The 14,520-nt window shown below is 41.5% G+C and overlaps 1 protein-coding gene across 8 annotated transcripts in view; it reads right to left on the reverse strand.

The window, feature by feature from the left end:
* The window catches only part of METTL25 (methyltransferase like 25), a 290,596-nt gene that overhangs the window by 11,131 nt on the left and 264,945 nt on the right, over positions 1–14,520 (reverse strand). For 7 of the 8 annotated variants that reach the window (XM_077265473.1, XM_077265471.1, XM_077265472.1 and 4 more), the window contains one exon: positions 5,941–6,015. In XM_077265473.1, the coding sequence (XP_077121588.1) occupies positions 5,941–6,015 (75 nt within the window). Of the gene's footprint in view, positions 1–4,384; positions 4,509–5,940; positions 6,016–14,520 lie in introns of those variants that run through there. The other variant, XM_077265470.1, reaches the window with a different exon arrangement.

Raw genomic sequence — 14,520 nt, forward strand, 5'->3', positions numbered from 1 at the left:
GCCAGGCATGTCCTCTGAAAGCCGGAGGAGTGACTGCTCCAGTAAGGAGGGAAAAAGGAGAGCAGGGCAGGCCAGACAGGTGCTGGTAGTGGGGGACTCAATTATTAGGGGAACAGATAGGGCAATCTGTCACAAAGACAGGGATCGTCGGACGGTGTGCTGCCTACCTGGCGCTCGAGTCCGACACATCGCTGATCGGGTGGACAGATTACTGGGAGGGGCTGGTGAGGACCCAGCGGTCATGGTGCACATTGGCACAAATGACAAAATTAGAGGTAGGTGGAAGGTCCTTAAAGATGATTTCAGGGAATTAGGCTGCAAGCTGAAAGCAAGGACCTCCAACGTGGTATTTTCCGAAATACTGCCTGTACCACGTGCCACGCCAGAGAGGCAACGGGAGATTAGGGAGGTTAATAAGTGGCTCAAGAATTGGTGTAGGAAGGAGGGGTTTGGGTTCCTGCAGAACTGGGCTGACTTCTCAGTTGGCTACAGGCTCTACGCTAGGGACGGGCTGCACCTCAATGGGGAAGGGGCAGCTGTGCTGGGGGAGAAAATGGTTAGAAGGTTGGAGGAGTGTTTAAACTAGGGATTGGGGGGGAGGGTATTCATTTTATAGGAGGGGAAGATAGTGCAGATAGAGACCTGGGCACAAATAAGGAAGTTGGGGGTGGCGGTGGCATGGGGGGTGGGGTTAGAACAGTTAGTAATTTAAGAAAGAATAGAGGTACAGAGAGTAACATCAAGTGCATGTATACTAATGCCAGAAGCCTCGCCAACAAAATGGATGAATTAGAACTAATGTTGTTGGAGCATAATTATGACATGGTGGGGATATCTGAGACGTGGCTGGATGAGAGCCATGACTGGACTGTTAACTTGCAGGGCTATAGCCTGTTCAGAAATGACCGTACAGATAAGCGAGGGGGTGGGGTGTGTCTGTATGTAAAATCGACCTTAAAACCCATCCTGCGTGATAATATAGGTGAATCTAATGAAAATGTAGAGTCTCTGTGGGTGGAGATAAGGGGAGGGGGAAAAAATAAATTACTGATAGGGGTTTGTTATAAATCTCCAAAACTAATGGAAGCAATGGAGAATATCCTCGTAAAGCAAATAGATGAAGCTGCGACTCAAGGAGAAGTCATTATTATGGGGGACTTCAACTACCCTGAAATAGATTGGGGAACAGAAACCTGCAGTTCCAGCAAAGGTAATCGGTTTTTAACAACTATGAGAGACAATTACCTTTCACAACTGGTTCAGGACCCAACAAGGAGGGGGGCACTGCTAGACCTAATATTAACCAACAGGCCAGACCGCATATCAAATATAAGGGTTGGGGGTCACTTGGGGAATAGTGATCACAAAATAATAAGTTTTCATGTAACCTTTAATAAGATGGGTAGTAGGGGGGTGACAAGGACACTAAACTTCAGGAGGGCAAATTTCCAACGGATGAGAGAGGATCTTGGTGCAATTAACTGGGACGATATCCTGAGACACAAAAATACACAAAGAAAATGGGAGACATTTATTAGCATCCTGGATAGGACCTGTGCACAGTATATACCGTATGGGAATAAACATACTAGAAATAGGAGGAAACCAATATGGCTAAATAGAGCTGTAAGGGGCGCAATAAGGGACAAAAAGAAAGCATTTAGAGAATTAAAGGAAGTAGGTAGTGAGGAGGCATTAAATAAATACAGAAAATTAAATACATTCTGTAAAAAGCAAATCAAGGCAGCAAAGATTGAGACCGAGAGACTCATTGCCAGAGAGAGTAAAAATAATCCCAAAATATTCTTTAACTATATAAATAGTAAGAAACTAAAAAATGACAGTGTTGGCCCCCTTAAAAATAGTCTGGGTGAAATGGTGGATGAGGATGAGGAAAAAGCCAATATGCTAAATGACTTTTTTTCATCAGTATTTACAAAAGAAAATCCCATGGCAGACAAAATGACTAGTGATAAAAATTCCCCATTAAATGTCACCTGCTTAACCCAGCAGGAAGTACAGCGGCGTCTAAAAATAACTAAAATTGACAAATCTCCGGGCCCGGATGGGATACACCCCCGAGTACTGCAGGAACTAAGTACAGTCATTGATAGACCATTATTTTTAATCTTTAAAGACTCCATAATAACAGGGTCTGTACCACAGGACTGGCGTATAGCAAATGTGGTGCCAATATTCAAAAAAGGGGCAAAAACTGAACTCGGTAATTATAGGCCAGTAAGTTTAACCTCTACTGTGGGTAAAATCCTGGAGGGCATTCTAAGGGATGCTATGCTGGAGTATCTGAAGAGGAATAACCTCATGACCCAGTATCAGCACGGGTTTACTAGGGACCGTTCATGTCAGACTAATTTGATCAGCTTCTATGAAGAGGTAAGTTCAGGACTGGACCAAGGGAACCCAGTGGACGTAGTATATATGGACTTTTCCAAAGCTTTTGATACGGTGCCACACAAAAGGTTGTTGCATAAAATGAGAGTAATGGGGATAGGGGAAAAAATGTGTAAGTGGGTTGAGAGCTGGCTCAGGGATAGGAAACAAAGGGTGGTTATTAATGGAGCACACTCGGACTGGGTCGCGGTTAGCAGTGGGGTACCACAGGGGTCAGTATTGGGCCCTCTTCTTTTTAACATATTTATTAATGACCTTGTAGGGGGCATTCAGAGTAGAATTTCAATATTTGCAGATGACACTAAACTCTGCAGGGTAATCAATACAGGGAGGACAATTTTATATTACAGGATGATTTATGCAAACTAGAAGCTTGGGCTGATAAATGGCAAATGAGCTTTAATGGGGATAAATGTAAGGTCATGCACTTGGGTAGAAGTAATAAGATGTATAACTATGTGCTTAATTCTAAAACTCTGGGCAAAACTGTCAATGAAAAAGACCTGGGTGTATGGGTGGATGACAAACTCATATTCAGTGGCCAGTGTCAGGCAGCTGCTACAAAGGCAAATAAAATAATGGGATGTATTAAAAGAGGCATAGATGCTCATGAGGAGAACATAATTTTACCTCTATACAAGTCACTAGTTCGACCACACTTAGAATACTGTGCACAGTTCTGGTCTCCGGTGTATAAGAAAGACATAGCTGAACTAGAGCGGGTGCAGAGAAGAGCGACCAAGGTTATTAGAGGACTGAGGGGTCTGCAATACCAAGATAGGTTATTACACTTGGGGCTATTTAGTTTGGAAAAACGAAGACTAAGGGGTGATCTTATGTTAATGTATAAATATATGAGGGGACAGTACAAAGACCTTTCTGATGATCTTTTTAATCATAGACCTGAGACAGGGACAAGGGGGCATCCTCTACGTCTGGAGGAAAGAAGGTTTAAGCATAATAACAGACGCGGATTCTTTACTGTAAGAGCAGTGAGACTATGGAACTCTCTGCCGTATGATGTTGTAATGAGTGATTCATTAATTAAATTTAAGAGGGGACTGGATACCTTTCTGGAAAAGTATAATGTTACAGGGTATATACACTAGATTCCTTGATAAGGCGTTGATCCAGGGAACTAGTCTGATTGCCGTATGTGGAGTCGGGAAGGAATTTTTTTCCCCATGGTGGAGTTACTCTTACCACATGGGGTTTTTTTGCCTTCCCCTGGATCAACATGTTAGGGCATGTTAGGTTAGGCTATGGGTTGAACTAGATGGACTTACAGTCTTCCTTCAACCTTAATAACTATGTAACTATGTAACTATTATGAAATCATCCACAAAACATCCTACGATGTCTTCACAATTTTTACATTGGTCTTATTTTGTTTTATTGCTCTTTGCAGCCATATTGGTGCATGGGAAAATCTCTCTACTAAGGACAGAACATGCTGACATAATATATGGTAAGCTCTCTAAATAAAACACATTACCAAACTTTGGATACCGTTCTAATTATGGATTTGCTAACAAGGTCAATTTTATGATTTGGGTGAAAATTCATCTTTCTGTGGCAGAATGCTCTGGCTGTGTCACATACCCTCTTGCATGGACATAAACTATTAGGGGCAAATACAATCTTGTCAGTAATGTTACCATGCACTTCATCTGATTCTGAAACAAATGGTGGGCGTACATTGGTAATTTTGTGTTTCAACCATGCGTATGGGGGTGTCATGGCAGCAGTTATCTTCACCACTGAGCGCCCATAGGCGAGTGTGCACGAGTATGGTCGTCAGCTTCAAATCAACCAAGCTGCATTATCACCTTAAAACTTTAAAATATCAACCAAAGTATCAATCAGTATCTAAAAAAAAGTCAGTAAAAAAGTATGTAAATTTAACTTGACTTTGACATGAATAAAATTAGACTGTTAAAAAGGGTTGTCCACCTCTGGGAACTTTTTTCCCCCATAAATTGCATATATTTGAGGCTAAAAATGATACTAACAATTCGGTTTCAAGAAAAAAATTTTCACCAGTTCTTTGTTTCTTTGCACATTTTACTTTGATGTGGTCGGTGGTTATAAATCAGCTGAAATGAATGAAAAAGAAAGTTACAAATTCCCAGTCAGACTATCATAGTGGCCTCACTGAGTGATTCTCAGTTATCCCATTCTCCAGCCAGCAATAGACAATGCAATACAGAGGATATAGAGGTTTCATGTCACCCAATTACAAAAATTATTTTTCGCCACAGATACATAACAAAAAAAGCCCTCAAAAAATGGACAACACTATTTTTCAATGTTAAAAAAACAACAACACAAACTTTAAATTATTACAGAATATCTGAGGAAAGTGCACTGGAAAACATCATATAGCAGTCTGCTCTCTACAGAATATTATATTTTAGGCTTTCTGTTAACAATTGATGGAAACAATTCAATACGCTTCTTTGTTGTTCAAAGGTTTCCTGGTGATGGCCCCATTCTGGGATACAGATGAAAAATCCTCTCTGGCAGGTGAGAGATTGCACACTTGCACAGAGATTGTGCTCTGCAGGTAAAGTCTGGATACAATATCCTCCAGTATCTTTTTTTTTTTTTTTTTTTAAGTAACTTAAATCAAAGTGCAAATATAAAATGCTTATGTGTGTTTATATATATATATATATAGAAAAACATATGTAAATCAATGGCTACAGATTTCAGCTGTACCAATTGGTGGTTGTCAGTATTTTATATAACATAATATATGCTGATGTACAAGTGTAAAATGTGGTATAACAACACCTACTTTCAGCCGAAATATTTTCTAGCATGTACGGAAAATGTATGCATGCATATATATGTATGCTGTAGGTATTCCTGCTCTCATTCAGGCATTATATAGCGTTCACACAGGCAATGTGATTTGGTCGAATTGGGCAGTTTCATTGGTTTCATAAGAGAGTTGTCTGAGCATGTAAAATCGATAAACTATCCCATCAGATCAGTGGGGGACCAACACCCTATACCCCCAGGGATCAGATATCATTTGCTTTGGTGGTCCCCATATGTAAACACTGAATGGAGCTAAACAGCAAAGCGCAGCTCCCCTGCCAGGTACTGCACATAAGCTCATACGGTCTGTGACCACTCTGTGCTGGCAAAGAACTGTGCCGGGCACAACAGGCAGGTAAGGAAGAAACTACCTGCTTGTTTGTGTTTAAGCAAATTTTTTATTGCAAAGTGCCAGATATCTCCGTTAGGCCACGTTCACGCATTCAGTATTTTGCATCAGTATTTGGTGAGCATTTTACCTCAGTATTTATGAGCCAAAACCAGGAGTGGGTAATAAATACAGAAGTGGTGATGTGTTTCTATTATACTTTTTCTCTGACTGTTCCACTCCTGATTTTGGCTTACACTTACTGAGGTAAAAAAAATAAACTCCCCAAATGCTGACCGTGTGCACACGGCCTTAAGACAATAGAAGAGCTGTTGACAGGTTCCCTTAAAGCAATATAAATATATTATACTTACCCTATTAAATGCTTCCAACTCATTTCGCCTTAGTTCATACTTTTGGTAGTAATCCATTATTTCCTGATCTGAAAGCTAATTGGGAACAAATAAAAACAAATTAAAATTGTGCCACATGTGTATAAGAAAGAACATAGCAGTTATCAGATTATGGGGCAAGTGACACATTGTTTACCTTAAAAGGGTATTCCCAATTTAAATATCCTATTCCACTAAGTAGTAGAAATAATAATATTAACAAATGTACATAGCGGGTATTAGGTTTGGTTCATTTATATGTCTATGAAACTGGGTATCTGCGACACTACACACGACTAGATCAACATGTGTACTATGTGCATATGCCAGAATAACACTTGCACACTACTAGGAAACTAGGAGAAGACGTAATATATCTTAAAAATATGATTGTCTTCTCTAAACATCGCATGAAGCGGTTACCATGTGCGCATTCGTTCTACAACACTGGATATTCTTGGTCAGTATCTTTTGTATAGTAATAGAGGAGCCCGTGTAAGAGTGCCTTTATTTCTCATATACCTGTTTTTGCTGTTTTGAATGGGAATGGCTGAGTGTTTTTATGTCGGTACCTGCGCATGCGCTATGCGGGTTCCAGGGTGTTACCATGACCACCTACTTGTATCACTTGTGACCAACCTCGCTTCACATTATTATGATTTTTCTTGAAATGATCATTTCAACTCTAATATATGTTGCTAGTATATGCGCCGATATCCCTTTGATATAATAACTATGCAACAGGACTCCGAAGAATTGTACTTGATTTTTGCCGATTGCGCATGCGCTTTGTGATCCTGGCTGGTTTCCGGTCATCGCTAACGTGTGGCGCGTGCGCAGTAGTTCATACAACACGCCGGATTGATGGAGGCACGCCGCCATTGTTGCACACAACTGGTATGTTAACTGGTAAATTACCAGCCTATTTAAATACTGAGAAAACACCATTAGGGCATACTCTGACCTTGAGGAAGACGCCGTGTGCGTCGATACGCGTGGGTCTGAAACACTTACTCAGCCGATCAGATTTACTCTCCCCAGAATGTCAGACTGTCAGGGGTTATCCTTTTGTCAGGCTAGGTAAGACTACAGGTATCTGTGGCGGAAGCCTTGTATATAAAGTAGTGTGGCAGACCTATAGCCTAGATACCTTGTTGTGGCTCATGTATTGTTTGTTTTTTGTATGGATATTTACACCATTATGACTTTTTTGATAAAATCCTGTGATATAACAGCATGTTTATACCTGACAGAATGAAACTGTGATCTTATTGCATTGTGTATTACAATCGGCTTGGTAGTGTTTTGTCTGGTATTTACCAATGATAATTATTGTGGACCCGTAACCTCTACCCTTGTGGTGGGGGCCTTTTAATTGTTTTTAATGTTTTCGTGTGGTGTTCTCAATAAAAATATTTTTTGTATGTTATTATTGTTTTTGGTGATCCTATTTGTTCTTATGCATACACTTTTTCTCTATGTGGCTAATAATATTAACAAATACTGCCAATGAAAAATGTTGCATAGTTTATCTGATTCGCTATGTCTCTTTCCTCATGTGTAGGCACTGCAGGACTTTAGGTATCCGTGGTTACGACCACTAGCAACTAGCTAACTGTCACTATATCAGTGGCCATAACTGTTATGATCCCAATGGCAGAGGATCTCTGATATTCCGGCAAGATAGCAAAAATATAAATACTGCTCTAGGGAGGTGGAAACTGGGCTAACCGCATACCTGATCCTGACACAAACAACTAAAAGTAGCCGGTGAACGTGCCTACGTTGGTTCTAGACGTCTCGAGCCAGCCGGAGAACGGACTACCCCTAGAGGGAAAAAATAAGACCTCGCTTGCCTCCAGAGAAATTGAACCCCAAAGATATAGAAAGCCCCCAACAAATAATAACGGTGAGGCAAGAGGAAAACACAAACGTAGAGATGAACTAGATTCAGCAAAGTGAGGCCCAATAGTCTAGATAGCAGAAAATAGATAGTGGACTATGCGGTTAGCAGAAAACCCTACAAAACATCCACGCTGAACATTCAAGAACCCCCACATCGACTGACGGTGTGGAGGGAGAATATCAGCCCCCTAGAGCTTCCAGCGAGTCAAAAAATCAAATGTAAAGCAAGCTGGACAAAAACACTGAATAATGCAAACGATCCAAATTGTACAAAACAGACTTAGCTTTTCTTCAATGAGGCAGACTGAAAGGAATCCGGAGGAGACCCAAATAGGTCTGGATACAACGATGCCAGGCAAGAGACTGAGTCCAGAGGAGACTCAAATAGGAAACACCCGCTGCTTAACGACACAGCTGGAGCTCAGGCCTGCAACAAGACATACCTAACACAATACCGTTAGTGACCACCAGAGGGTTCACAACACATGTTATGTTCACAACACATAACCTAAGGTCCTGCAATGCCTGCACATGAGGAAAGAGACATAGCAAATCAGAAAACTATAATACATTTCTAATTGCAGGTATTTGCTAATATTATTATTATTACACCTAGGACATACTGGGGTATGATCTTGGAGATGGGAATAGCCCTTTAAATAATCAATTCAATTGTTATGATCACATCAGTATATTAACATTTAGTACTTTGCTGTATTTGCTTTAGTCATATAAATCTGTACATCTCATTATATCCAATGATCTATATCTATCTATCTATCTATCTATAGACACAGTGATGGGCAAAGGTTTTAGGCAGAGGTTGAAAATAATGCTGTAAAGTAAGAATGCAAGAGTGCCTTCAGAAACAGCAGTGTTAGTTTATTTTTTATCAATTAACAAAATTCACAGTGAGTGCAGAAAAGAAAAATCTAAAAACTCCATCAATACTTAGTGTGGCTGCCCTTTCCCTTCAAAACAGCATCAGTTCTTCTATGTACACTTGCACACATTGTTTGTAGGAACTCCGTATGGAGGTTGCTCTAAGCATCTTGGTGAACTAACCACAGGTGTTCTGCGGATGTGGGCTTGCTGAAATACTTCTTTGTCTGTATGTAATCCCAGACAGACTCAATGTTGAGATCAAGGCTCTCTAGGGGCCATATCTTCACCTTCAGGACTCATTCTTCTTTATGTTGAAATGAGTCCTTATGACATTGACTGTATATTTGGAGTTGTCTTGCTGCAGAATAAATTTATAGCCAACCAGATTCCTTACTGATGGTATTGCATGCTCTTATCTGCCTATATTTCTCGGCATTCTGGATACCATTAATAGTGGCTAAACCAGGAACTCCCATTTGGTGAAATGCAGTATCAAACTAAAAAGGAACCTCCATCAAGCTTCACTGTTGCCTGCAGACATTCATTATTGTACCACTCTACAGCTCTATGGTAAACAAAATGCCTTCTGGTACGGCCAACTAGTTCAAATTTGACTCCTCAGTCTAGAGCACCTTCTGCCATTTTTCTATCCATCACTTCCTAAGTTTTCCTGCACAGTTGATTCTTTTGGTCTTGTTTCCATGTCAAAAGTATGGCTTTTTCGATGCAATTCTTATATGAAGACAACTTCTGGCCAGACTTCTCCAAACAGCAGATAGGTGTTGCGGTGTCCCACTGGTTGCTACCAATTCTCAGCTGATGGCAATGCTGGACATCTTCCAAGTTCCATGGAAAGTAAGCATGTTCATCTTACTTATTCATTTGCATTAAGGCTCCTTGGCCAACCACTCTACATTCCTCAACATTTTTTCACATCAATATACCTGATTTGGGCTTGTCCAAGTGTCTGTGCACAATGAGTCATCCACAGCTCAACAGTGTGTCTGTGCGCAGTGAGTCATCCACAGCTGAACAGTAACTTAGGATTCCATAGTTACTACCACTAGCAGCTAACTGCGTGGGCGTAACCATGGATACCTAAGGGGAGGAGCTCTCCCTAGTGGCGAGTTAAGGCATAAGCCTTTTTTGAACGTTAGCCTGTGAGGCAACACTGTGAGGCAACATTGCAAAGATGGATCAAATTGAGCACGCTGCTGTACGTAGAGAAGCAAATCGCATACGGATGCATAACCTGCGTCTTAATGAAACAGAAGAGGAATGAAATTGTTGAAGAACTGCTGATGCAGCCCGACAGAGGGCGGCCAGAACAAGAGAAAGAATGAAGTAACAATCACGTAGAGCATCTAATGCTGCACAACAACGAGCAACACGCAATGCACAAAGTGATACACATATTTCACAAAAAAAGAGAACAACATAGAAAACGTGTCCAAAATGCAAGAGCCACTCGACGACGGCAAGTTACATTTGCCGCTAGAGGACTTCTCAATCAAATTGAGACACGTATTGAAGAGCACTATGCTGCCAATCTAAAAATTTCAAAGATGAAATGGCGCAGGACAAAACATTCCTTTCCTGCTGCAAGAGAGGGCGCATCCAATTAAGTCTCATTCGTATGGATGATCAATTAGTCAAGTTGATGAAAGGAGAGCATCAGCACTCCAATAACTTTATGGCTAATATAAGACAACACAATGGCTAGTTTGCTTTGGCATCAATGGGAGCACAAGTAGCGCCACCTCATCGACATGGTCCATACTGTTTTCGAATTCATGGACAAATTTACCACAGAACTGCCTTATTGATCCCGTTGTGGGTAGTACTCCCAATTTTGCCCAGATTTATATATTGGACAGTGAAGAAGCATTAAGTACAAGAAGTCAAGCAAATAAAAAGTGCCTCCCAGGACTGCTATCATCTCTTGGAGAGAAAATGAAAGCAATTAACCCACTCGCAAGAGCCTTCACAATGAACAATTGCTGAATTAGAAAATCGTATAAATGACTACAATGATGACAAGAGGCGCTACAATGCACCAAGGTGCAATGAAGTAGCTAGAATTTATCAAAATGCAATGGGTGAACCCCCATTTAACAGGGACATCAGAGTTCACCTCAAAAGTGAAAACCAAACTGTTCAAATCAGCTTTCTTCACAGAAAGTGTGATGCAATGACATATCCACTTCTATTCCCATATGGGGACAGTGGATGGACAATAAATTTGACAACTCCAATTGCCCTAAGTGTGCAACATGAAGGAATTGGTGACATTCATCTACCATCCATACCAGTGGATTAATATCGACAAGAAAAAAAATCACAAGAAAAAGACGAAGTGATGCAGCGCTCGGGGGTGGATGTTGCGTGATAGTGAACAGCAAGTAGCCGATGAATAGGTAATAATGGGTATCCAATTAGGAGCCACAGATATATGCCCTCAATAGGGAGTGAAAGAAACCTATAAAATATCTAGAACATATGTGCGCGTGTACATACACCTGAATACTGTATTGCACAAAGGTGCTTACCCAATATGTAGATGCGCTGGTAGATGCATTCGTAGTCTCATTGTAGCTGTGCTTGTGGCTGTGTTTGTAATTCCACTGCAAAGCCCGAGGGGTTGCCCGATCCGGCCACCGCTGTTAGGCTGTTGCGGCTTGTGCGGGGGATAAGGGAGCGGGGGGATGAGTAGCAGCTGGCGCGATACCTAGGAGCCCCGGCCGAAGGCGTCCCTGGTAACCGCGAGGGGAAAAAAATGGCTGCTAGCGCCGGCTCGTGCGTGCCTGTACTGTGACGTCACTAGAGGTACGGAGCGGCGTTGGGGCCAAAAAGGATGACTAACCAACTCGTTTCGAAGGTACTCGGCCTTCTTCGTCAGGGTTACGGAAAAAAAATCACCCTGTTGCAGTACTATGCATACAGGCTTGCCAATTGTGACGAGTTCAATCCTCTTTTAAATGCTGGGAAGTTGACGCAACAATTTATCATTGACAGCTACGTCAAAATTGAATCCGACAGGATCGAGTATATAAAACAAAATCAAAAGTCATTACGCGTCGACAGTTATGCCGGCGTTATGGATCATATCCATAATGCTGTGTTACACCAAGGGCTAAAAGCTGGGACACAAGTAATTTTACCGTCCACTTTTATTGGAAACCCAAGAGCTATGCAGCAAAATTACCAAGACGTCATGACAATTGTCCGAAGATTCGGAAAGCCAGATCTTTTTGTTTCGATGACCTGTAACCCAAAGTGGAAAGAAATTACCGAAAACTTAGAACCATGGCAAAGGCCAGAGTTCAGACCAGACTTGGTTGCATGAGTATTTAAAATCAAACTCCAAGCCATGCTTAACGAGATTTTGAAAACACACATTGTTGGCCGTGTACAGTGCCTACAAGTAGTATTCAACCCCCTGCAGATTTAGCAGGTTTAATAAGATGCAAATAAGTTAGAGCCTTCAAACTTCAAACAAGAGCAGGATTTATTAACAGATGCATAAATCTTACAAACCAAAAAGTTTTGTTGCTCAGTTAAATTTTTATAAATTTTAAACATAAAAGTGTGGGTCAATTATTATTCAACCCCTAGGTTTAATATTTTGTGGAATAACCTTTGTTTGCAATTACAGCTAATAATCGTCTTTTATAAGACCTGATCAGGCCGGCACAGGTCTCTGGAGTTATCTTGGCCCACTCCTCCATGCAGATCTTCTCCAAGTTATCTAGGTTCTTTGGGTGTCTCATGTGGACTTTAATCTTGAGCTCCTTCCACAAGTTTTCAATTGTGTTAAGGTCAGGAGACTGACTAGGCCACTGCAACACCTTGATTTTTTGCCTCTTGAACCAGGCCTTGGTTTTCTTGGCTGTGTGCTTTGGGTCGTTGTCTTGTTGGAAAATGAAATGATGACCCATCTTAAGATCCTTGATGGAGGAGCGGAGGTTCTTGGCCAAAATCTCCAGGTAGGCCGTGCTATCCATCTTCCCATGGATGCGGACCAGATGGCCAGGCCCCTTGGCTGAGAAACAGCCCCACAGCATGATGCTGCCACCACCATGCTTGACTGTAGGGATGGTATTCTTGGGGTCGTATGCAGTGCCATCCAGTCTCCAAACGTCACGTGTGTGGTTGGCACCAAAGATCTCGATCTTGGTCTCATCAGACCAGAGAACCTTGAACCAGTCAGTCTCAGAGTCCTCCAAGTGATCATAAGCAAACTGTAGACGAGCCTTGACATGACGCTTTGAAAGTAAAGGTACCTTACGGGCTCGTCTGGAACGGAGACCATTGTGGTGGAGTACGTTACTTATGGTATTGACTGAAACCAATGTCCCCACTGCCATGAGATCTTCCCGGAGCTCCTTCCTTGTTGTCCTTGGGTTAGCCTTGACTCTTCAGACAAGCCTGGCCTCGGCACGGGAGGAAACTTTCAAAGGCTGTCCAGGCCATGGAAGGCTAACAGTAGTTCCATAAGCCTTCCACTTCCGGATGATGCTCCCAACAGTGGAGACAGGTAGGCCCAACTCCTTGGAAAGGGTTTTGTACCCCTTGCCAGCCTTGTGACCCTCCACGATCTTGTCTCTGATGGCCTTGGAATGCTCCTTTGTCTTTCCCATGTTGACCATGTATGAGTGCTGTTCACAAGTTTGGGGAGAGTCTTAAATAGTCAGAAAAGGCTGGAAAAAGAGATAATTAATCCAAACATGTGAAGCTCATTGTTCTTTGTGCCTGAACTACTTCTTAATACTTTAGGGGAACCAAACAGAATTCTGGTGGGTTGAGGGGTTGAATAATAAATGACCCTCTGAAAAAACTTTTCCCAATTTAAAAAAAAAAATAAACAAAGAAATAACATTCTTTTTTGCTGCAGTGCATTTCACACTTCCAGGCTGATCTACAGTCCAAATGTCACAATGCCAAGTTAATTCCAAATGTGTAAACCTGCTAAATCTGCAGGGGGTTGAATACTACTTGTAGGCACTGTAGTTGCCTATGTGCATGTAATAGAATTTCAAATGCGTGGACTACCACAAGCTCTTAATCCTCGGAGAGGAAGATAAACTGAGGGACAAAGAAATAATTGACGAATAGGTCTCTGCTGAAATCCCAAATGAGACAGCAAATCCCAAACTGCATGAGGCAGTGATGAAGCACATGATTCATGGCCCATGTGGCGAAGATCAACCTGGTGCTATATGCATGACGTATGGTCAATGCGCAAAAAAAATCCCAAAGGAATTTAATACAGAGACAAACCCCAATGTTGATGGTTACCCACAGTACCATCGACGCAATACTGGGATAACCAGAAGAGGAACGCGAGAAATCGACTATAGATGGGTAGTTCCATACAGCCCCTATTTATTACTCAGGTACAATTGCCATATCAATGTTGAGATATGTACTTCAATAAAAAGTGTTAAATATCTTTTCAAATATGTATAGAAAGGACATGACTGTGCCATTATCAAGTTTGATACATTAAACTGGAGTGAACCAGCCATGTACCAAGATTCTGGGTATATAAGCTCCCTTGAGGGCATGTGGAGAATCAGAAAAAAATAAAATACATGATGCTTCACATACCATTAAAAGGCTTGCTGTTCACCTTGAAAATATGCAGCAAGTGTTTTTCGAAGATGGTAATGTGGATATGGTTATTTCAGACTCAAAAGCCTCTACTCTGCAGGCTTATTTTGAGCTAAACAGAGTTGAAGCTTCCGCCCGTCAGTATTTGTACAGTGAAAT

The sequence above is a fragment of the Ranitomeya variabilis genome, chromosome 5, assembly GCF_051348905.1.
Source record: "Ranitomeya variabilis isolate aRanVar5 chromosome 5, aRanVar5.hap1, whole genome shotgun sequence".
Taxonomy (NCBI): domain Eukaryota; kingdom Metazoa; phylum Chordata; class Amphibia; order Anura; family Dendrobatidae; genus Ranitomeya; species Ranitomeya variabilis.